The sequence below is a fragment of the Indicator indicator genome, chromosome 12 (assembly GCF_027791375.1).
Source record: "Indicator indicator isolate 239-I01 chromosome 12, UM_Iind_1.1, whole genome shotgun sequence".
In the NCBI taxonomy this organism is placed as follows: domain Eukaryota; kingdom Metazoa; phylum Chordata; class Aves; order Piciformes; family Indicatoridae; genus Indicator; species Indicator indicator.
The window spans coordinates 3,950,909-3,972,528 of NC_072021.1; the positions used below are offsets into that span (position 1 = coordinate 3,950,909).

Below are 21,620 nucleotides of genomic sequence, written 5' to 3' on the forward strand. Positions count from 1 at the left end.
AGGCTGAGGGAGCTGGGGCTGTTCAGCCTGGAGAAGAGAAGGCTCTGGGCAGACCTAATAGCAGCCTGCCAGTACCTGAAGGGGGCTGCAAGAAGGCTGCAGAGGAACAGTTTGCAAAGGCCTGCAGTGATAGAATGAGGGGGAATTAGAGGAGAGGAGAATTAGATTGGATGTTAGGAACAAATTCTGCACCGTGAGGGTGCTGGAACACTGCAACAGGTTGCCCAGGGAGTTAGTTGAGGCCCTATCCCTGGAGATCTTCAATGTCAGACTGGACAAGGCTCTGGGCAACCTGATCTAGTGGAGGATGTCCATGCTGACTGCAAGGAGGTTGGACTGGATGACGTTTGGAGGTCCTTTCCAACCCAAACCATTCTGTGATTCTATGATTTTTGGAGCTGGGGCTGTGTCCTCTGCTGTTTGGATCATGGGAGCATGCCGGTAGTGTGCAGCAATACATTTCTTTCAAACTGTCACAGTCCTTAAGATTCTGTTCCATGGATGGTAGCAAAATAAAACAAAGTTACAGAAGTAAGTGGCTGTTAGATGTCTGCCTGTCCATCTGTCTTTTTCATGTGCATCCAGTCTGTTCTTCACACGATGCCCTGAGTGTCCCCCTGCAGCTGGAAAGAGATTCTACACAGTCACTGAGTAATTATCAATGTGTCACTGTAAGTCATGCAAGAAAATACTCCATCAAAGGTTGGCTGTGGCACCCACCAGCACCCTGAACTTAACCACCAATGCATGGCTTTCCTCTTTGCTTCCAGTGGGAGACAGAAGACATGGACAAGCTCATGTAAAATTGGACTTGCAGTATTTGACTTTAGGATTTTGGTTGATTTCTCCTCTCTTTGTTTCATCCCTCTAGAATTAAATCACTTCCCAAAACCTGGTTTCCCATTATTTTTTCTTGAGTTGGGTTCCTTTGTTAATCCTTCCCTGGCCAGGGAGGCAGAAGGGTGGGTGATAACAAGCCATCTTTTTTCCCTATCATCAAACAGTCAGAAGGATGGAGATATCTTGGCATGGCTGATGTTAATCCAAGGTCAGAAGGAAGAGACCCCATTGTTTGTGTCTTTCACAGATTCACAGACTTCATTGGTTTGAAAGGGAGCCTCAAAGGTCATCTTGGCCAATCCCCCTGCACTCAGCAGGGACACCTCCAACTACAGCAGGCTGCACAGGGTCACATCCAGTCTGAGCTTGAATGTCTCCAGGGACAGGGCCTCAACCACCTCCCTGGGCAGCCTGTTCCAGTGTTTCACCACTCTCACTGTGCAGGACTTCCTCCTGGTGTCCAGCCTAAATCTACCCTTTCCTGAGAAGCACTAAGAGCAAGTAAAAAGCCGTAACAACAAACCCCAAAGCTCCACCCCAAGCCTCTGCTGCCAGCACATGCACAGATCTGTTTAGGGGTTTGAAACACATCAACATGCACTTAGCCTGGGGAAAGGTATTTCCAGCACACCCAGCTCCTGCATTGCTTTCTCATATTTTGCATCATTCACCAAATGCATACTTTGGGTTCTCTTTCCTTTGCAGCTTCAGGACTTACAGATTGCTGTTCCTCCTTAGCATTACAATTGTAAAGCAGGGAGAGGCTGGAACTGAGGAGACCTGTACTCAGTTTCCCAGACTTTACAAGCTGCAGTGTTGGGCAAAACCCTGATCCTCCCCTGCAGGAATCGCCTCTGTGCTCCACTTTGCATATTTCTGAACTCCGTGGAACTGTGCAGGTGCCTGAAGGTCTCTGTGTGGATATACCTCAACGTTGCTGTGATTGTGGAGACCATCTGAGGCTGGAGAACCTCCCCTGTGGGGACAGGCTGAGAGAGTTGGGGAGGTTCAGCCTGGAGAAGAGAAGGCTCCAGGGAGACCTTAGAGCAGCCTTCCAGTTCCTGAAGGGGGCTACAGGAGAGATGGGAAGGGACTTTTGACAAGGGCTGGGAGTGATAGGAGGAGAGGGAATGGATTGAAGCTAGAGGAGGGCAGATTGAGACTGGAGATTAGGAAAAAAATTCTTGACAGTGAAGGTGGTGAGACACTGGAACAGGTTGCCCATGGAGGTTGTGGATGCCTCCTCCCTGGAGGGGTTCAAGGCCAGGCTGGATGAGGCCTTGAGCAACCTGGGCTGGTGGGAGGTGTCCCTGCCCATGGCAGGGGGGTTGGAACTGGATGACCTTGAAGGTCCCTTCCAACATCAACCATTCTGTAAATCTATGAATTACATTGCTAGGAAAAGTGTCAGAGTTCAGAACTTAACATTCAAGAACTTAATGTTCAAAACCAGTCAGAATTATCTGATTATAGCTTGGTGCTGCAGGGAATAAACCAGGATCTGACTCCTGGGAAAGAGAATGAAATGAAGTGTGTGAGGACAGATGAGGCTTCTGGCTGCTGGGCATCTTTTACCTTCTCTTACACAGTGCATAAAGCAAATGGTGGGTGTGCAGGCAGGCACAGGACACTGCCTGAACAGATCCTGAATCTCTCCTGGCAGGACACTTGTTTGGTACCACACCTCTCCTTGCACACAATGGGGGTGATAGGTGATGTTATCCCTCTGCTTTGTTTTTCCAGTCTGTTTAGGCTGCATGGGTTTTCATCATAGGATCACAGAATGGCTCAGGTTGGAAGGGACCTCAGAGCTCATCTACTCCAACCTCCCCACCATGGGCAGGGACACCTCTCAACTACACTCAGCTGCCCAAGGCCTCATCCAACCTGGCTTTGAACACGCAGAAGGCAGCCACAACCTATTCCACAGTCTCACCACCCTCACACTGAAGAACTTCTTCCTCAGCTCCAGTCCATTCCCCCTTGTCCTGTCTCTAGACACCCTCAGGAAAAGTCCCTCTGCAGCCTTCCTGGAGGATCCCTTCAGCTATTGGAAGGAAGCTCTAAGGTCCCCCTGGAGCCTTCTCTTCTCCAGGCTGAACACCCCCAGCTCCCTCAGCATCAAGGACTGCTTTGGTGGAGCTCCAGACATTACTGAAGTCTCTCAGATGTGACTGTATTAAAATGATAATAAGAAATCAGCAGCATATTCCCAGAGTAATTGTTATGCAAAGTGGGAAGGGGGAGGGAAGGAAGGTTGAGATGCCTTTGAGACTCTGCCAGCACAGGTCCAAACACAAAAGGTGTTTGAAGTGGGAGCACACAAGCGCAGCCTGCAGGGATTACCTGCACACCAGCTACCCTTTGTGTAGAAGCATTCCCTCAATTCTCATTTTGGTGACCTGTATATATTTACCAAAGCATTTTCTATTTTTTGCCTCAGCCTCCCTAAAGCCTTCTGGAGGCCCACCCTGGATTTCAGTACCACTCAAAGGTGTTTTCTTCATTTAAAGCTTTGCTTTGCACCCTGGGCAGGTAAGGGCAGCCTGCTAATGAATGCAGACTTCAGCTTTCATTTCCTCTGCCTTTATTTTTCCCCCAATTAAAGGAGCTGAAGAGAAATAGTCCTTAGCTTCCCAGAAGTACTGGTTTGCAGTTTTTCCTGGGAAGAAGTCTTCAAGCTTGGCTCTGCTTTGTGTATTGCCCTTGACACAGCCTGGCAGCAGAGAAAATGGAGGGAAAGGTGAAAGGAAACCAGCAGGCACTTCAAGCCATGCATTGTTCTGCACCATTCTGCCAGCTTCCCTGCTGCTATCACACAGCATCACACAGTGACAGGGGTTGGAAGGGACCTCCAGAGATCATCCAGTCCAACCCCCCTGCCAGAGCAGCATCACCCAGGGCAGGTCACACAGGAACACATCCAGGCAGGTCTTGAGTATCTCCAGAGAGGGAGACTCCACAACCCACCCTGGGCAGCCTGTTCCAGGGCTCTGTCACCCTCACAGTGAAAACATTCTTCCTCCTGTTTCCATGGAACTTCCTATGCCTCAACTTCCACCACTGCCCCTTGTGCTGGCATTGGGCATCACCCAGCAGAGCCTGGCTCCAGCCTCTGGGCACTCCCCCTGCACATCTTTATCAACAGCAATGAGGTCACCCTCAGGCTCCTCCTCTCCAAGCTACAGAGCCCTCAGCTCCCTCAGGCTCTCCTCATAAGGAAGATCTTCCACTCCCTTCATCATCTTTGTGGCTCTGTGCTGGACTCTCTCAAGCAGTTCCTTGAGGTCCTTCCTGAACTGAGGAGCCCAGAACTGGACACAATATTCCAGAGGTGGCCTCAGCAGGACAGAGCAGAGGGGCAGGAGAACCTCTCTTGACCTACTGACCACAGCCCTTCTAATCCCCCCCAGGATGCCCTTGGCCTTCTTGGCCACCAGAGCACATTGCAAGAGAGTCCATGTGATCCCATCAAAGCTAGCTGAAGTTCCAAACTCCTTCTCTGAGCCTCTGCAGTAGAGCTGTAGAAGATGGCAGGACCAGAACCATAATGTTTATTATTTTTATTAGTTTTTATTTGCAACTATTGCCTGACTCTGATTCTCAGGGAAAGTTTTCCTTCAGGATGGAGCTCTGATGATTTAAGATTGCTTGGAACTTGACCTCACTGCCCTTGGCAGGGGGGTTGCAATTAGGTGATCTTTAAGGTTCCCTTCCAACCCAAACCATTCCTTGCATCTCTGAACTGTTCCTGCAGGCTTCCCTCAGCAGCACGAGGCAGTGAGGCACCAGGTCATAGAATGGCTCAGGCTGGAAGGGACCTCAGAGATGACAGAACCGCAGATTTATTGAGGCTGGAATAGACCTCTGAGCTCATCAAGTCCAGCTTATGACCTAGACACCAGCACATCAACCAGACCATGGCACTGAAGATCATCCTCTCCATCCTCCCCACCATGGGCAGGGACACCTCTCAGCTAGACTCAGCTGCTCAAGGCCTTCAACACCCCCAAGAAGGAAGCAGCCACAGCCTATTCCAGAGTCTCACCACCCTCCTACTGAAGAACTTCTTCTCCAGCTCCAGTCTCATGGAATCATGGAATGGCTCAGGTTGGAAAGGATCTCAGAGATCATCTATTCTCCCATGGCAGGGAGGATGGAATAGATGATCTCTGAGACCCCCTGCCATGGGCAGGGACACCTCTCAACTAGCCTTGGTTGCCCAAGGCCTCATCCACCCTCTTCATTAAACACCTCCAGGGAGGGGCCATCCACAGCCTGCTTGGGTAATCTGTTCCAGAGTCTCACCACCCTCACACTGAGGAACTTCTTCCTCAGCTCCAGTCTCACCCTGCTCTCCCTCAGCTTCAAACCATTCCCCCTTGTCCTGTCTCTAGACACCCTCAGGAAAAGTCCCTCTGCAGCCTTCCTGCAGGATCCCTTCAGGTCAGGACATTCTCCTTCCTTCAAGCCTTTCAGTCTGAGCAGGAGTGAAGTTGTGCCCTCAGCGCTCTGAGCCTTGTCCCTGGGAGCTGCTCCTCTCCAAGAAGAGGATTTTGCTGAGGTCAGCAGTACCTCAGCTGGCCCTTGGGCTGGGGCAGGAGGCAGGAGCCGTTCTGCTTCGCTTCCCTTCACAAGAGACCCTTCTGCTAGCTCTGTGGTAACAAAAATTACAGGGCTGGAGGATGGAAGCTGAGCTTTGGACTGCTTTGCATTCCTGTTTGCTGTGATGGCTGTTGACTTCTCCCCTATACTTAGGGAGGGGAGGAGGAAGGAGATGAGCATTGGTATTATGGGTTATGACACAAAAACATCCCGAAGTCTGTTCCCATTTCTCTTTGGTAGCCTCTGGGGAGCTGCAGTGTTTAGAGAAGGCTCCTGGCCCACCGCAGGAGCTGAGGAAAATGGACACCAAACTTTGTTTAGACTCCAGGACTCCATCTGGCCAGAGAAGGTGGGTGGGTAACTAGGACATGGAGCTTTTTCCTTCACTTAGCTTAGTTTCCCACCACTAGATAACCTTCAAGTAGCTTGTCTGGGTGAAATTGTTGCTCCTTATACGTCAGCACTTGGATTAAAAATAGGAAAAAAAGAAAATCAGAAGCTTCCTCTGCATTCAAGCAAACAACAAAAGATCCATGGGAAAAAAAAATATTGCATAATGCCCCAGAAGAAATCTCTCATTAATTAAAGTCACCCCCTGCAGAGAACTTGGGGCTCTGTTTATTTGTGACAAACTGTGACAGAGTTTGCAATATTTTCAGGGAAGTTTTTCACAAGCATTCCTGCTTCCTCTCATTCCAGGCTGGGGCTGAACTGCCAGGCTGGAGGAATTCTTTGGATCTGACCTTCAGCTGTGAGAGAGTGGCCCTCAGCCCCAGCCCAAACCCAGCACAGTTTTTAAGCTGCAATGTGAATTAAAAAAACACCTCAAGAGCTCTGCAAGCTGCACCATAACCACACATTGAAGGATTTAGGAGCAGTCAAAGGGCTCTGGGCAATCTGATCTAGTTGAGGATGTCCCTGCTGACTGCAGAGGGGGTTGGACTGGATGACCTTCAGAAGTCCCAACCCAGACCATTCTATGATTCCATGAAAGCCTGACTTCTCCCAAACATGGAACAGGAATGGAAAGTTCCTTCAATATGCAACACTACAGCTCAGCTGCAAAGCCTCAGTTGCATGTCTCAGCCATTTCTTCCCACCTCTCATGGACAAAAGACAACCCAGAGCATTCTCACAGTGATAGAACAAGAGGGAATGGTCTCAAGCTGCACCAGGGCAGTTTAGTCCGGAGAGGAGAAGACTGAGAGGTGATCTGATCAATGTCTATCAATATCTTGGGGCTGGGGGTCAGGAAGGAAGGGACAGGGACAGGCTCTGCTCAGTTGTGCCCTGGGATAGGACAAGGGGCAATGGATGGAAACTGCAGCACAGGAGGTTCCACCTCAGCATGAAGAAGAACTTCTTCACTGTGAGGGTCCCAGAGCACTGGAACAGACTGCCCAGAGAGGTTGTGGAGTCTCCTTCTCTGGAGCCTTTCCAGCCCTGTCTGGATGCATTCCTCTATGACATGTGCTGGATTCTGTGGTCCTGCTCTGGCAGGGGGGGTTGGACTGGAAGATCTCCAGAGGTCCCTTCCAACCCCTAACATCCTGGGATCCAGAGTAGATTTAGACTGGACATTAGGAAAAATTTATTCACTGAATGAGAGGTCAGGTGTTTGACCAGGCTGCCCAAGGAGGTGGTGGAGTCACCATCCCTGGAAGTGTTTAAAGGTCACTTCAATGTGGTGCTTGGGGATATGGTTTAGTGGTGAACTCAGTAGAGCAGGGTTAATGGTTGGACCTGGTGACCTTAAAGGTCTTTTCCAACCTGAATGATTCTGTGATTCCAAGTGCAATGCAGCGCTGTAGTCACTGCCTCCTTCCACCCTGCCAGCATCTCCTGTGGGCAGCAGCAGCTGTGCAGGGCCAGCCCCATGGGACCTCCACCTGTTTTGCTGCAGCAGCTCCTCCGCAGATCCGCAGGGCCAGCAGCCAGCCTGGCTGGCAGCATCTACAACAGGTGGCAGAGATCTCTGCTGTGCCAGGAAGCTGTGTGCAACCATGAGCATCTCTCAGAGCATGACACCAACACCTGCCCACTCTCCTACCGACAGAATTCCCCTGTTCAGAGCAAATTCTGTGTGGCAGCAACAACTCCAGGAAACAAAATACCTTGGAACTTCCAGTGGGGAACGTGGGCTGCCAGGAGAGTTTCTCTTCCTGCCTTCTTTCCACAACCCCAAATTAATGTCATTAGTCCTACACAGGCCCTCTCCCTTTCCCTCACCCCATCCCTGCTAGACTGAGCTCAGGATGCTGCAAACACACCGAGTGCTTGCCAGACTTCCATCCACTGCACACCCCATGGACACGTGAAATTGGTTCACAGGGGCCAGGGCAGGAGCCCCCATTTCCATTCCCAGCTCTACTCAGCTGAAGTTTTATCATTTGTTTGTTTTCAAACGGAAAAAATAAAAAGTAGGCAACTTCCTTCACGGGGGCAGAAACCTCTTTTCCACTGGCAGGGTTGGGTTTCAGCTCCCCCTTCCCACCCACGCAGCTGAACCCAGCGCCTGGGCAGCTCAAGAGCCGGGAGGAAATGAAATGCACATGGTCAGCATCCCCTGCTCCAGCTCCCCAGCAAAACCACTCCTCTGCTCCAGCCACAAACCCTCCCAGGCCCGGCAGACGTGTCGGGGAGGGAGACGCAGGCTGCAGCTTTTCTCAGGCACGCTGTACAGCAAAGTCCTGCTTCCTCCACATGGGGATCCAAGTTTTGGCAAGGCAAGGCTCTGGAAGTTCACAGCACCGAGTTTTCACGCCAAGGTTCAGAGCTGGGAGTCGAAGAAAAGAGCTTCAGTGCAAGGACGCTGGGACTACAACTCATTAAAATGGACAACAAGGTTGCAAAGTGCTTAAGGGAAATGATGCCCCAGGCTGGGTTAGCAAGCGCTGAGTAACAAAAGTAACTGATTGCAAGCTTTAAAAGGTTTGCTCTATTACTGCTATCTGTAAGAACCATCATCTCCTCAGAGGGCTTTTCCCCTCTGGTTCCTTTTCCCTTCTCCTCCTTTGGCTTACTTGAGCAAAGAATACAACACTCAGCAGGCTATCATCATCTCCCTCACACGAAAAGGTTTGGTTTGGGTTTTTTTGTTTGTTTGTTTGATGTCTATCTGGATACTTCCCTCATTCCCAAAGTTTCCTGTATTCCATATGTTGCTTAAAAATCGCATCTGTCATTTCAGGCTGCACTCCACCACCATTTCAATGCACAGCTCCGAGGGAAAACAAACAAGCAAACAAAAAAACAACGAGGAGCGACGAGCAGCCAAAGCTGCAAAGTCTGCTGCTGTTCTCCTCTTGGGGGGAAGAGAACCATTTTGGTTTGAATTTACCCTGCTTCAACGAAGTGCAATGCTGGAAGGGAAGGAGCAGCCAGCTCTGCAGGCTGCAAACATGAGCCACACAATTGAATTCGTAAAGCTGGCAAGCAAAGGAAGCAGGAACCTGACTTCTGAAGTGATTTTTCCATGAATAAAGCAAGAGGCTGCTTTCCACATAAGCTTTACATTACTTGCAAAGAATCTAAGAGGAAGCAACCAGGGGAAAATCAAAGCAAAATGGCATTTTGATAAACACTGAAGCCTAGCAATCACATGGGGATGCCCTATCAGGTTGCTGAGGAATTTCAGAGCTGCTCCAGTGGCTCCAGAAGAGCAGAGCCATGGATCTCTAGGAAAAGCCATCCCAGAGCTCCTGCTACCACTGCTAGCTGCAGGCAGGCAGCACAGCATCCACAGCTTGGCACAGGGACTCCCAGCTGCCCAGCAACATCCACGAGCAGCCAGAGTATTGCTAGAAACACATCCAGGAAGGGCAGAAAACAAAAGGGAAGCAAAACCAAAGACCAACTTGTGCTAGGAAGCCTCAGAGTGGGAGATGTACATTCAGCTGCTGAGTTCTTCTCAAGAGAGCTGCTGGAAGCCATGGGTCTGCAGCAGCCTGGTGAACACTGATTTTATAATCAAGGTGATAGCTCTGTTAGAATCTTTCCTTAATGGCACAGTTTGGCACTGCAAAGAGAAAAGCAAAGAGATTGCAAGGTGCTAAATGCTGCTGTCATGCCTACTGCACGCTGAAGAAGCTTCAGGTTGTTGTCATGGAGGGTGCTGTAAGTCAGTGGTCAGAGCTGAAGCATTAAACCCCTTCTGCACATTTGGATGTGGAGGGTGGGGGGAAAGGGTGAGTGGTGAAACAGAGCTGAAGCTTCACATTGCTTCTGCTTGTAAGCAGATGCAGGAGGAAGCAGAGAAGCATCTGGTAGCCTGCAGGATTGCAGTGGCTGTCTGTGTTGGATAGAATGTTCTGTACATTAGGTATACAGAGAGAGGTCAGCTTCTTAATATTAAAAGCAAGAGAAGAGAAATTTAGGTGGTGCTTGGCTCTGGGGAGACCTTCTTGTGGCCTTGCAGTATCTGAAGGGGGCTACAAGAAAGCTGGGGAGGGACTTTTGATGGTGTCGGGTAGTGACAGGACTGGGGGGAATGGATCCGAACTAGAGGAGGGGAGTTGGAACTGGATGATCCTTGAGGTCCCTTCCAACCCTGACAATTCTGTGATTCTATGATTTACAACAACATTCATCACACCCTTAAAGAAAATTCAGTCTAAAAGTGGCCTTCAAAAAAAAAAAAAAAAAAACAAAACCAAAACAACCAAACCAAACCAAAAAACCCCAACTGGATGTCAGACTATACAAATCAAGTATTAGTTTAGGCATGGTAGACTTTATTTTGGCACTTGAACAAATGCTTTTATTTTACAGCAGTGGCACAGCATTTGCCAGAAATGTTCTTTTCTTGGCATAGTTATTTCAAGCAGTTATTTTACTAATTGAGTTTCACTAAAATATTGCACAGTAAGATAAACCTGTTAAAAATTCTTACCCTGTTTTTTTTTTTTCTTTTTTTACTTGTTGAAACTTGGTATGGCTTTGGAAAAAAAAAACAAACAACAAAACAAACAAACCAAGAAAAAAACCCAACACCCAAAACTTGCCAGATTAAGTGATTTAAAAAGCAATATATTAAAATTATATATTTTAGCACAGGACAGAGTTCATTTGTTCCTAACTGACCACTGAGCTTGGGACAGCTACACATACAGGTTATGCAACCCTTATCTGAAGAGCCCCCAGCTCTTATTTACATTAAAGACATTGCCATTTCTGAGAAGCAAGTTCAGCTTTGATGTTCTGAACACTTCTGGTTTGGAAATCTTAAGAAGTTAAGAACTGAGGAGAGGTTAAACAGAGCAGAAGACGAAGCCATTTGTCTGTTACAAAGCATAATAGGAGGAGGCAGACTATCATCTTCTCCACCTGCCCCTCTACCCAACAACTACCTGCAGTCTAAGAGCCTTTTCTCTTCTACTTGGGACATTTCTTTCTTCTCTGATGAAGATATTCCACTTGTCTCAACTCTTCTGCTGGAGTCTGAGCAGAACAACCCCAAATTCTCCAAAAGGCCAGGGAAAAACAAAACAAAACAGAACAAACCCCAAAACAAACCAGAACAAGAAATTAACACCCCCATCCCCCCAATATACACAAGAAATGAGCCCAGGAACTCCTCTGAATTTTACAGTCCAGAAAACAACATTCTGAGGAAGAACACCTCTGTGGCAATACTGCCTTTACATATAAGGTGAAGGTCAAATGACTCAGACATCAGATGCAAGACTCACACATTCCTGCTTTTCTCTCTGCCACTCCAGCAAGAAACCTGCTCTGGAGGCTCAGCCTGCTCCTTTCCCCTCTTTTATTTGGGTGGAGGGGGAGAAGGGGTCTTAAGATTTCACCGTTCTCTGTGACATCAACACATGAAAGCAAAAAGCAGACAAACCAAAAAGCATAGAAAAAGTCTTAACCACGAGGGAATTTCTCAGTATTAGGCCACATGATTTATTCAGTAGTGTTTATGCTCCCAAATTACAATGAGGTCTATCCATGTAAGACTACAAAAGTTAACCATTTAGAATTGTCTGTGCTTTATAAAATACCAACATTTGGGTTGGTTGGTTGGATGGTTGGTTTCTGGTTTTTCCTGTCTGTTCTATACTCATTGACACCGGAGTTACAGAGAATCAGAGGCACTTCAAAGGCTTTAAAAGACATTTTGACAACTGAAATGCATTTTGAAAGAACAACAACAAAAAAAACAACCCACCCCCCCCCACCCCCCAAAAAAAAAATTTCAAACACCTCCCCCCTCCCCCCCAACTTGTACCTTCAGCTTGCAAAATAATTACCAAACACAGTGGCCATAGAAAGCTGCAGCAACTTCTCCAAAATACTGTTAAGAGTCTTTGGGTTTGCTTAGGTTTCTCAGTAGCTTACTCCCAAATCTTCCTCAGGAGGAGGTTTGTTTAGTAAGAAAGGAGTTTGTAGCAATAATCTGATTTTTTTTCTTTTTTTTTTTTAACCACACAGGAAAAATTTGCTGTTACCAATCTCACTCCAAGCTAAAGGCTGAAAAACAAAAGCAACAACAAAAAAAAACCAAACCCCAAAAACCCAAAAGCATCAAAGTGAGATTTCTGAGACTTGAAAATTACACAAAGTGGAGGTTAAAGTTGACAGAGCTGAAGGGAAAAAAAAAACCAAAAACAAAAAAAACCAAAAAACAAATTCAACAAATTCCATTTACACTCAAAGTTAGCTGAATGAGCTGAGGATAAATTGCACCAGGACAATTAGGGAAAGGAAAAGAAAAACAACAACAACAAAAAAACAAACAAAGGAGGCATTTTTGTTTTGTTTTGTTGGAAAGAGATAAATTAATGCAAGAAAAACTAAACCTCTGAGGGGGACAAAAATGAAAAACGATTTTCATTGCCCCATAGGATAAAAGCAATAAATTTAATTTTTTTTTCCTTCTTTTTCTATTAAAAAAAAAAAAAAAAAGCTTCAGTGGGTTTTTCCAAAAGAATTGCTTTGCCACTGTTCCTCACCACTGCAAATGTTAAAGGGGGGGAGGGTTTAATTTGACACTTTTGTCAAGAAGGGAGGGCAGGAAAAGCTTTAAATAGGATGGGATTTGCTCATATAGGATTTGCTCTGTAACGGAAGGGTGGAAACAAACAAAACAAAACAAAAAAAAAAATCTTCATTATTCTAGGCAAAAAGCTTTAAAAAAAAAAGAAGAAAAAAAAAAAGAAAGTTCAGTGATCTCAGAAATAGAGACACTAAAATAGGAATTTTTATGCATAAAACTCCTTAGTGGGTGCCTTTTGGTAGGCGGCGCAGGATGGTTTCCGCTCCCCGAGGTCGTAACTGCCTTCGTCCTTCTTCCTCATGCGGTACACCAGCAGCAGGATGAGGAAGATGGCAAAGAGGAACCCGATGACTCCACCAGCAATGACAGCTGCAAGCAAAGAAACACAGGGTCACAAAGGTGCTACAGGATCACACAGAATGGCCTGGGCTGGAAGGGACCGACGAAGGTTGTCTACTCCGACCCCCTCTGCACTCAGCAGGGACATCCCCAACTGGATCAGGTTCTCCAGAGCCCTGGTGAGCCTCATCTTGAATATCTCCAGGGATGGAGCCTCAACCACCTCCTTGGGCAACCTGTTCCAGTGTTCCACCACCCTCATGGTGCAGAACTGGTTCCTCACATCCAATCTAAATCTGCTCTTCTCCAATTTCATTGCCCATCATCCCGTCCCTACCACCACCTTCCATCAATGAAACACAGTCACAAGGTGTCATAGAATCACAGAATGGTCTGGGCTGGAAGGGACCACTGAAGGTCATCCAGTTCAACCCCCCCCTGCAGTCAGCAGGGACATCCCCAACTAGATCAGGTTGTCTAGAACTCTGTTGAGCCTCACCTTGAATATCTCCAGGGATGGGGCCTCAACCACCTCCCTGAGCAACCTGTGTCCCCAAAACAAGGCTACCAGCATCTTTCATCTAAGAAACACAGAGTCACAAGGTGTCATAGAATTGTCTGGATTCTCCCCAAAACAAGGCTACCTTCTCATCTCAAACAATGAGTTTGCCATGGACCTGATGGAGCAGAACCAGAGGAGGGCCATGAAAATGATCACGGGGTTGGAGCTCCTCAGCTGGAAGGACAAGCTGAGGGAGCTGAGGGTGTTCAGCATGGAGAAGGCTTCATGGGGGATCTTAGAGCTGCCTTCCAGTTCCAGAAGGGATCCTACAGGAAGGCTGCAGAGGGACTTTCCATGAAGGTGTCTAGAGACAGGCCAAGGGGGAATGGTTTGAAGCTGAGGGAGAGCAGGGTGAGACTGGAGCTGAGGAAGAAGTTCCTCAGTACAAGGGTGGGGAGACTGCGTTACATCCATCATGCACGTGCAAGTGTGTAGAAAAAATATCAACTCCAACTGGGTTCCAAGAGCAAATCTGCCTGCTTTTACCTTTGTGGATATTAAGACTTCTTCACATTTTGATGTTCATAAGAAGATGTGGTCCAAAACTGCATGATTTTAACATCTCCCTTCACCCCCACCAAGGACATGGGGGAAAACTACACTTGCAAACACTGCTCCTATGCCCAAAACCCCTGACGTGTAGTGAAAATATAGTGGTGGCCAACCTGTGCCTCCCTGGGTTATGCATGGAAATAGACTCTCTGCACCCACCACCTTCCATCCACCCACCCCTACATGGAGTTCCTCCCAGGCAGTGTCCACTTCCATCAGAACAGAACAGACAGTGCTGTGCTCTTGGGATGTGGGGGAGCAATAAAGGTCTGCACTGCAAGCACCAACCCCAGCTGCAGCTCCCTTTGTGAGCTGTGGAAGCTCCAGATACTCAGCAGACAGTTTCTGGGTGTCCAACCAACAACGGATTTCCCTATGAAGAAACCCCAGAAGCTGCCAGTCTTGTTCTCACTCAATCAACCACAGGCCACCTGCCAGGAAGATGTTCAAGAATCTACCAGCAGCTGAGTTTGTGTGACCTGAGAGGGATCCTCTCTGCTTTCTGTTCAACATCTTCATCAATGACATTGATGAGTGTCTGCTCAGAGTGTCTGCAGATGATACCAAACTGGGAGGCTTGGCTGAGACACCTGAAGGCTGTGAGGCCATTCAGAGACTTGGACAGACTGAGAGCTGGGCACAGAGGAACCTACTGAGGGTCAACAAGGATGAGTGCAGAGTCCTGCACCTGGGGAGGAAGAATAAACTGCAGCAGGACAGGTTGGGAGGGGATCTGCTGGAGAGCAGCCCCAAGGAGAAGGACCTGGGAGTGCTGGGGGGACAACAAGTTCTGCATGGGACAGCAATGTGCCCTGGTGGCCAAGTAGGCCAATGGGGTCCTGGGGTGCATTCAGAGGAGTGTGTCCAGCAGAGCCAGGGAGGTTCTCCTCCCCCTCTGCTCTGCCCTGCTGAGACCTCACCTGGAATATTGCATCCAGTTCTGGGCTCCCCAGTTCAAGAGGGACAGGGATCTGCTGGAGAGAGTCCAAGGGAGGGCTACAAGGATGCTGAAGGGACTGGAGCACTGCCTGGGGAGGAGAGGCTGAGAGCCCTGGGGGTGTTTAGTGTGGAGAGGAGAAGGCTGAGAGGGGATCTGATCAATGTCTATCAATAGCTGAGGGCTGGGGGTCAGGAAGGAAGGGACAGGGACAGCCTCTGCTCAGTTGTGCCCTGGGGTAGCACAAGGGGAATGGGTATAAACTACAGCAAAGGTTCCACCTCAACATGAGGAGGAACTTCTTCACTGTAAGGATTCCCAGAGCCCTGGAACAGGCTGCCCAGAGAGGTTGTGGAGCCTCCTTCTCTGGAGCCCCATCTGGATGCATTCCTGTGTGACCTGCTCTAGATTCTATGGTCCTGCTCTGGCAGGGGGGTTCGACTCAACGATCTTCGGAGGTCCCTTCCAACCCCTAGCATCCTGGGATCCTGTTTTTCTGGGCATATGGACCCTAGCCAATGCTGCCTCACCTGCCAGAACTTCTGTTCTCTGGAAGAGGTTTTCTGAGTGCTTCTCGGTGAACACGTCGGTGTCATCCCCCGGCTCCTCGCTCTTTTTCTTGCCACTTGTCTCAGCTCTTTCCTCTTTATCAATTTCTTCAGGTGTCTGCAAGCACAGAAAGGAAAACAGCATCACTGACAGCCAGGGCTCACCAGCAAGCAGTGCTGACTGCAGCCACGAAGCTGTGGCTCCACCAACACCAACAAACACAACAGCTGAGAAGCTTCCTGACCACAGGGAGCTGTGCCAGACCTGCTAACCGGATCTGTTTGTTGTCACCACGTCAGAATGACAAACACCACTTAAAAATCCCCCCCCAAATATTGCCTCTCTTTGTCAGAATGAGGGCATCTGAATTAAGTAACACTTCTGAAATGAATACAGAACTGTATGCATCTGAATCCAGCTCTATCTAAATACAGAACTGAACTCATCTGAAATGAGCACCTTTGAGGGGACCTCAGACAACGGTATGGTGGGAGAAATGGTGAAGAGGACCTGGCAAATGTTCAACTCCAGCCAAGCCAAGCAGTGTTCTGCATGAAACTGTCCTCCTCAAAGGAGAAGGTCTCAGTTGCTATGGAAAAGGTACAGCTCAGACTTAAAGGTATGGTGAGAAACTGCCTGGTGCATCAGGAGAGATTCTTTTTTGGCAACTGTCTTCTTTCTTGTGAAATCAAAAAGGAACCTAATGAGGGTCAGCAAGGAGAAGTGCAGAGTCCTGCACCTGGGGAGGAAGAATAAACTGCAGCAGGACAGGTTGGGAGGGGATCTGCTGGAGAGCAGCCCCAAGGAGAAGGACCTGGGAGTGCTGGGGGACAACAAGTTCTGCATGGGACAGCAATGTGCCCTGGTGGCCAAGAAGGCCAATGGGGTCCTGGGGTGCATTCAGAGGAGTGTGTCCAGCAGAGCCAGGGAGGTTCTCCTCCCCCTCTACTCTGCCCTGCTGAGACCTCACCTGGAATATTGCATCCAGTTCTGGGCTCCCCAGTTCAAGAGGGACAGGGATCTGCTGGAGAGAGTCCAAGGGAGGGCTGCAAGGATGCTGAAGGGACTGGAGCACTGCCTGGGGAGGAGAGGCTGAGAGCCCTGGGGCTGTTTAGTGTGGAGAGGAGAAGACTGAGAGGGGATCTGATCAATGTCTATCAATAGCTGAGGGCTGGGGGTCAGGAAGGAAGGCACAGGGACAGGCTCTGCTCAGTTGTGCCCTGGGGTAGGACAAGGGGCAATGGATGGAAACTCCAGCACAGGAGGTTCCACCTCAACATGAGGAGGAACTTCTTCACTGTGAGGGTCCCAGAGCCCTGGAGCAGGCTGCCCAGAGAGGTTGTGGAGTCTCCTTCTCTGGAGACTTTCCATCCCTGTCTGGATGTGTTCCTGTGTGACCTGTGCTGGATTCTATGGTCCTGCTCTGGTATTGGGGGTAGACTGGAAGATCTCCAGAGGTCCCTTCCAACCCCTAGCATCCTGGGATCCTATGAAATCCAGACAGCTCTGGGCAGACCTTCTACTGGACATGAAACACGTAATGGGTTGCAGTAACAGTAAGTAAAGTTCTTGGTAGCTTTTTAATCCACCTCAATCAAAGAAAGTTCCCATCAGGCCCTCAGTGGGGTCCAGCTGACCCATTTGAAGTGGAGTTGCCCTCCAGCCACACACCTTTGTTTGTGCAGGCACCTTGGTCTGCATCTTCACCGTGGTTGTCTCGGCCCTAGATGCATCACTCGTTGTTGGTAACTTTGGAAGTGCTCTGGATGTTGTTATCACTGAGCTATCCTCATCTTCTTCAGCACCTAAAGACCAAACAAAACACACACAAAAAAAGAAAAAAAAAACTAAAAGAAGTGACACTTCATTGACCTGGGAAATCCTTGCAGACCAGTTCCAGTTTTGATGATGCCACCAAGGTGCTTGCTTGCACAGCCCACCCTAGGGAGGTAGCCCTAGATGCCTGCTAAGATGAAGATGCAAGTGCAGAGTGCCCCAAGCTGCCAGGGGGATAGTTACCCCAGGGGATCCCAGGAAAGTGAAAGGGAGGCCATCAGCTGGTAACCAAGAAATCACCATGATCAGAGGGCTGGAGCACCTCTGATACAGGGACAGGCTGAAAGAGTTGGGGCTGTTCAGCCTGGAGAGGAGAAGAGCAAGGAGGCTGGGGAGGGGTTTGGAGAGTATTATATGAGGAGCAGCTGTGGGGGTTGGCATTGTTTAGTTTGGAGAAGAGAAGGCTCTGGGCAGACCTCAGAGCTGCATTTCAGTATCTGAAGGGGACCTACAGGAAGGCTGGGGAGGGACTGTTCAGAAGGGTCTGTGGGGACAGGATGAGAGGCAAGGGTTGGAAACTGGAGCAGGGCAGATTCAGGTTGGACATCAGGAGGAAGTTCTGCACAGTGAGAGTGGTGAAATACTGAACAGGCTGCCCAGGGAGGTGGTTGAGGCTCCATCCCTGCAGACATTCAAGTCAGACTGGATGTGTCCTTGGGCAGGCTGATGTAGTTGAGGTGTCCCTGCTGAGTGCAGGGGGGTTGCACAAGATGCCCTTGGAGGATCCCTTCCAGCCCAATGCAAGCTGTGAATCTCCCACAGTGGGGGAGTGTGGGCAGGGGGTCCTGCACACCCAGAGGAAGGGAGCTTGAACACCTCAGACATCTGGGGGGTGCACATAAGGCTTTGTGTGACTGTGGCACAGGGGGGGTCAGGTACAGGAGGGGAGCTGGGAAGCTGCAGTTGCATGTTACCATTTTGTAAGAGGCTGGTATGGTGGGTACCTGTTGCACTGATGCTGTTCAGCCTAGAACTATAGCTCAGGGACTGCCAGTTAATGACATCACATAAATTAAGCAATCAAAAAACATCTTTGATCCTGACTTGAATTAAATTCCCCATCTAAGCAGCTTCTCCCTGTAACACACTGCTTTAAACAACAAGATTTCCCCTGAGCAGCAAATCTGTTAAGCCCCAGACACAGAACCCCAAGTAGCTGCTACCCACAGCAAGGCATCATGTCATAACTTTGTGTGTCAGGCACCAGAAATTCATGGTTTTAAACTCCACATAATGCAGAAGGCACAGAAAACTCCCTAAAGATGACCTTAAATTTCATTTCCTCTACATTCAAAAAGCCCAAGTGGAGTCTGAGGGCTCCTTTAGAATAAGATAAGATAATAAATGTCCTGGAAGGAAGAAGACACAGGCAAGAGGCTAAATTATTGCAAGAGCAGAAAGCCCCTTCTTGGACCACTCCTTATGAATCTCAATGAGTTCTGCTCACTACAGACACAAGTTGGCCAAGGAACTATTGGGTAATAAGTGCAGCAACTGTGCACAAGAGTAATTCCTAACAAATAAAGAGACATCCCCTTACAAGAGAATGAGATGACTCCCTCCTTCTGCTCTGCTGAGACCCCACCTGCACCACTGCCTCCAGTTCTGGTGCCCCCAGCACGAGAGGGACGTGGAGCTACTGAAGAGGGTCCAGAGGAGGCCACCAAGATGATCAGAAGGCTGGAGAACCTCCCCTGTGGGGACAGGCTGAGAGAGTTGGGGCTGTTCAGCCTGGAGAAGAGAAGGCTCCAGGCAGACCTCAGAACAGCCTTCCAGTACCTGAAGGAGGCTACAACAGAGCTGGGAAGGGACTTTTGACAAGGGCTGGGAGTGATAGGATGAGAGGGAATGGATTGAAGCTTGAGGAGGGCAGATTGAGACTGGAGATTAGGAAGAAATTCTTTGCAGTGAGGGTGGTGAGACACTGGAACAGGTTGCCCAGGGAGGCTGTGGATGCCTCCTCCCTGGAGATATTCAAGGCCAGGTTGGATGAGGCCTGGAGCAACCTGGGCTGGTGGGAGATGTCCCTGCCCATGGCAGGGGGGTTGGAACTGGATGACCTTGAAGGTCCCTTTCAACCTAAACCATTCTATGAATCTTATTTTAGCAGGGAAAGAAACCAGGCTGCAAACGTGAGTGCAACAGCCAAGATTTGAACTCAGGATCAAGAATTACACACATTTGGAATCCAAAAGAAGGGCATTAACAAGACAATAACTAAACCAACTCTGTACTGTGAAAAAGGAGATTTGGAATCATTTAAAAAAAAAAAAAGAAAAAGAGATTAAAGCACAGAGTAATGCTGGAAAAACTTCCAGAGGTACCAAAATTACACAGTGCAACCTCCAGAATAAAGACCTCACACCAAGAATGAGGGATTTGCCTGAAATGCTACCCAAAATCAAAAAACCAACATCCTGCTTCAAAACAGAGGTGAGGAAAGACATCCAGCAGGAAAAATGCTCTGGCTATGCCTCAAGAGTTTTCCTTGGGAAACAAAAGCCCAAAGGATAACTCAAGCCTGCTTCACCTTCCAAAGCTCCTCCACGTTGCACAAGGCTCTCACAGCCAAGGAAATGAAAATTGGTGATCAGATTAGAGCTCTGATGAGCCACACTTGGAGAAGGCAGAACTGTATTTTCTCTTTATGAAATGATAAGTTCCATTTAAGCACAACTGCTCCTCCAGATCTGAAATGCCATCTTTGCTTCTGGCCACAGTTGTGTCTGCCAGAGAAAAGGATGAGCACTGCAGGTCTGAACCTCTCTGCCCACACAGGATCACAGAACCACAGAATGGTAGAGGTTGGAAGGGACCTCCAGAGATCATCCAGTCCAACCCCCCTGCCAGAGCAGCATCACCCAGGGCAGTCTGCACAGGAATGCATCCAGGTGGGCTTGGAAAGTCTCCAGAGAAGGAGACTCCACAACCTCTCTGGGCAGCCTGCTCCAGGGCTCTGGCACCCTCACTGGAAAGAAGTTTCTCCTCATGTTGAGCTGAAACCTTCTCTGTTCAAGTTTGTCTCCATTGCTCCTTGGCTTACTCCTGTGCACCACCCAAAAGAGCCTGGCCCCCTCCCCTTGACCCCCACCCCTCAGCTATTGATAGACATTGATCAGATCCCTCTCAGCCTTCTCTTCTGCAGACTAAACAGCCCCAGGGCTCTCAGGCTCTCTTCACAGGGGAGATGCTCAAGTCCCCTAAGCATCCTCCTGGCTCTCCCTTGGACTCTCTTCAGCAGGTCTCTGTCTCTCTTGAACTGGGCAGCCCCAAACTGGACACAGGATTGCAGCTGTGGTCTCAGCAGGGCAGAGCAGAGGGGCAGCAGAACCTCCCTAGCCCTGCTGGCCACACTTTTTGTGCTGCACCCCAGGATCCCATTGGCTCTCTTGGCCACCAGGGCACATTGCTGTCCCTTGCACACCTCCAGTCTTTCTACACCTGGTGACTAATCTAACTCCAGGACTTGTTACTAGTTCTGCACCAAAGGTACCCAACTCCCCTTCTGTATAACTCAGGGAAGTCCTGACAGCTCCAAGCCCACCAGGACACCTGTCCTTTAGGTCTGACTCAACACCTGGCTCTGACACCTGTCCTTTAGGCCTGACTCAACACCTGGCTCTGACACCTGTCCTTTAGGCCTGACTCAACACCTGGCTCTGACACCTGTCCTTTAGGTCTGACTCAACACCTGGCTCTGACACCTGTCCTTTAGGTCTGACTCAACACCTGGCTCTGACACATCCCAATGGTTGCTGCTTTCTCATTAGGTTCATCTGGACAGATCTCTGCTTGGCATGGAGTAGGTCTAAACAAGAGGAAAGCATCTCCCTTGCTAAAGAGACAGCAGCATTTTCAGAATTAGCTGTAAATAGGACTGAAGGAACAAACCCCATCCCCTCCCTAAAGCTCTGCAGAGCACAGCAGTACCATCACACACACTGTCATCTTCATGTGACACAGAATCCCCCCTCCTCCCTTAATCCTAAGAAGGGAGGTAAGCAAAAGCCTAGAGTGGCATGGATGTGATTTCCAGCTAGGCTGTTGGGAGGAGTGGTGTGAAAAGGGGGGGAGCACAAGAGCTTCTCTTCTTCCTTTTGAAAATACCACAGACTGCTCAGAAGACTTCTGGAACTGGCCAGCTTGGCTGCTGGTGCTGTCTGTTAACTGCCTGGAGTCCCTCAGGAGTAGACACTGGCCTCTTAATGAGGGCACCAGCATCACCCTGCCCTCATCAAACCACAGCCCTCTCCTTCCACCAGAGTGGAGGCCCTTGACCATCACATGCTGTCTTTTATCCACTGCAGCTTCTTCAGGATGCCCAAGTGCCAGCTTGGAAGGAGTCAGAGCAGCTCCAGGTTGTGCTGTAGCACTAGAAATGTCTCAGTTAGCCCTCAGTC

General features: G+C 49.0%; 1 protein-coding gene across 1 annotated transcript in view; it reads right to left on the reverse strand.

Annotated features, from left to right (window-relative positions):
• Nucleotides 1–11,670: 11,670 nt before the first annotated feature.
• SDC2 (syndecan 2) overlaps nucleotides 11,671–21,620 on the reverse strand; it is an 80,083-nt gene continuing 70,133 nt past the window's right edge. Inside the window, exons 3-5 of the mRNA XM_054385400.1 lie at nucleotides 17,056–17,189; nucleotides 15,366–15,501; nucleotides 11,671–12,814 (exon numbers count right to left, since the gene is read on the reverse strand). Of these exons, the coding sequence (XP_054241375.1) occupies nucleotides 12,651–12,814; nucleotides 15,366–15,501; nucleotides 17,056–17,189 (434 nt within the window). The 3' untranslated portion in view covers nucleotides 11,671–12,650. The remainder of the gene's footprint in view (nucleotides 12,815–15,365; nucleotides 15,502–17,055; nucleotides 17,190–21,620) is intronic.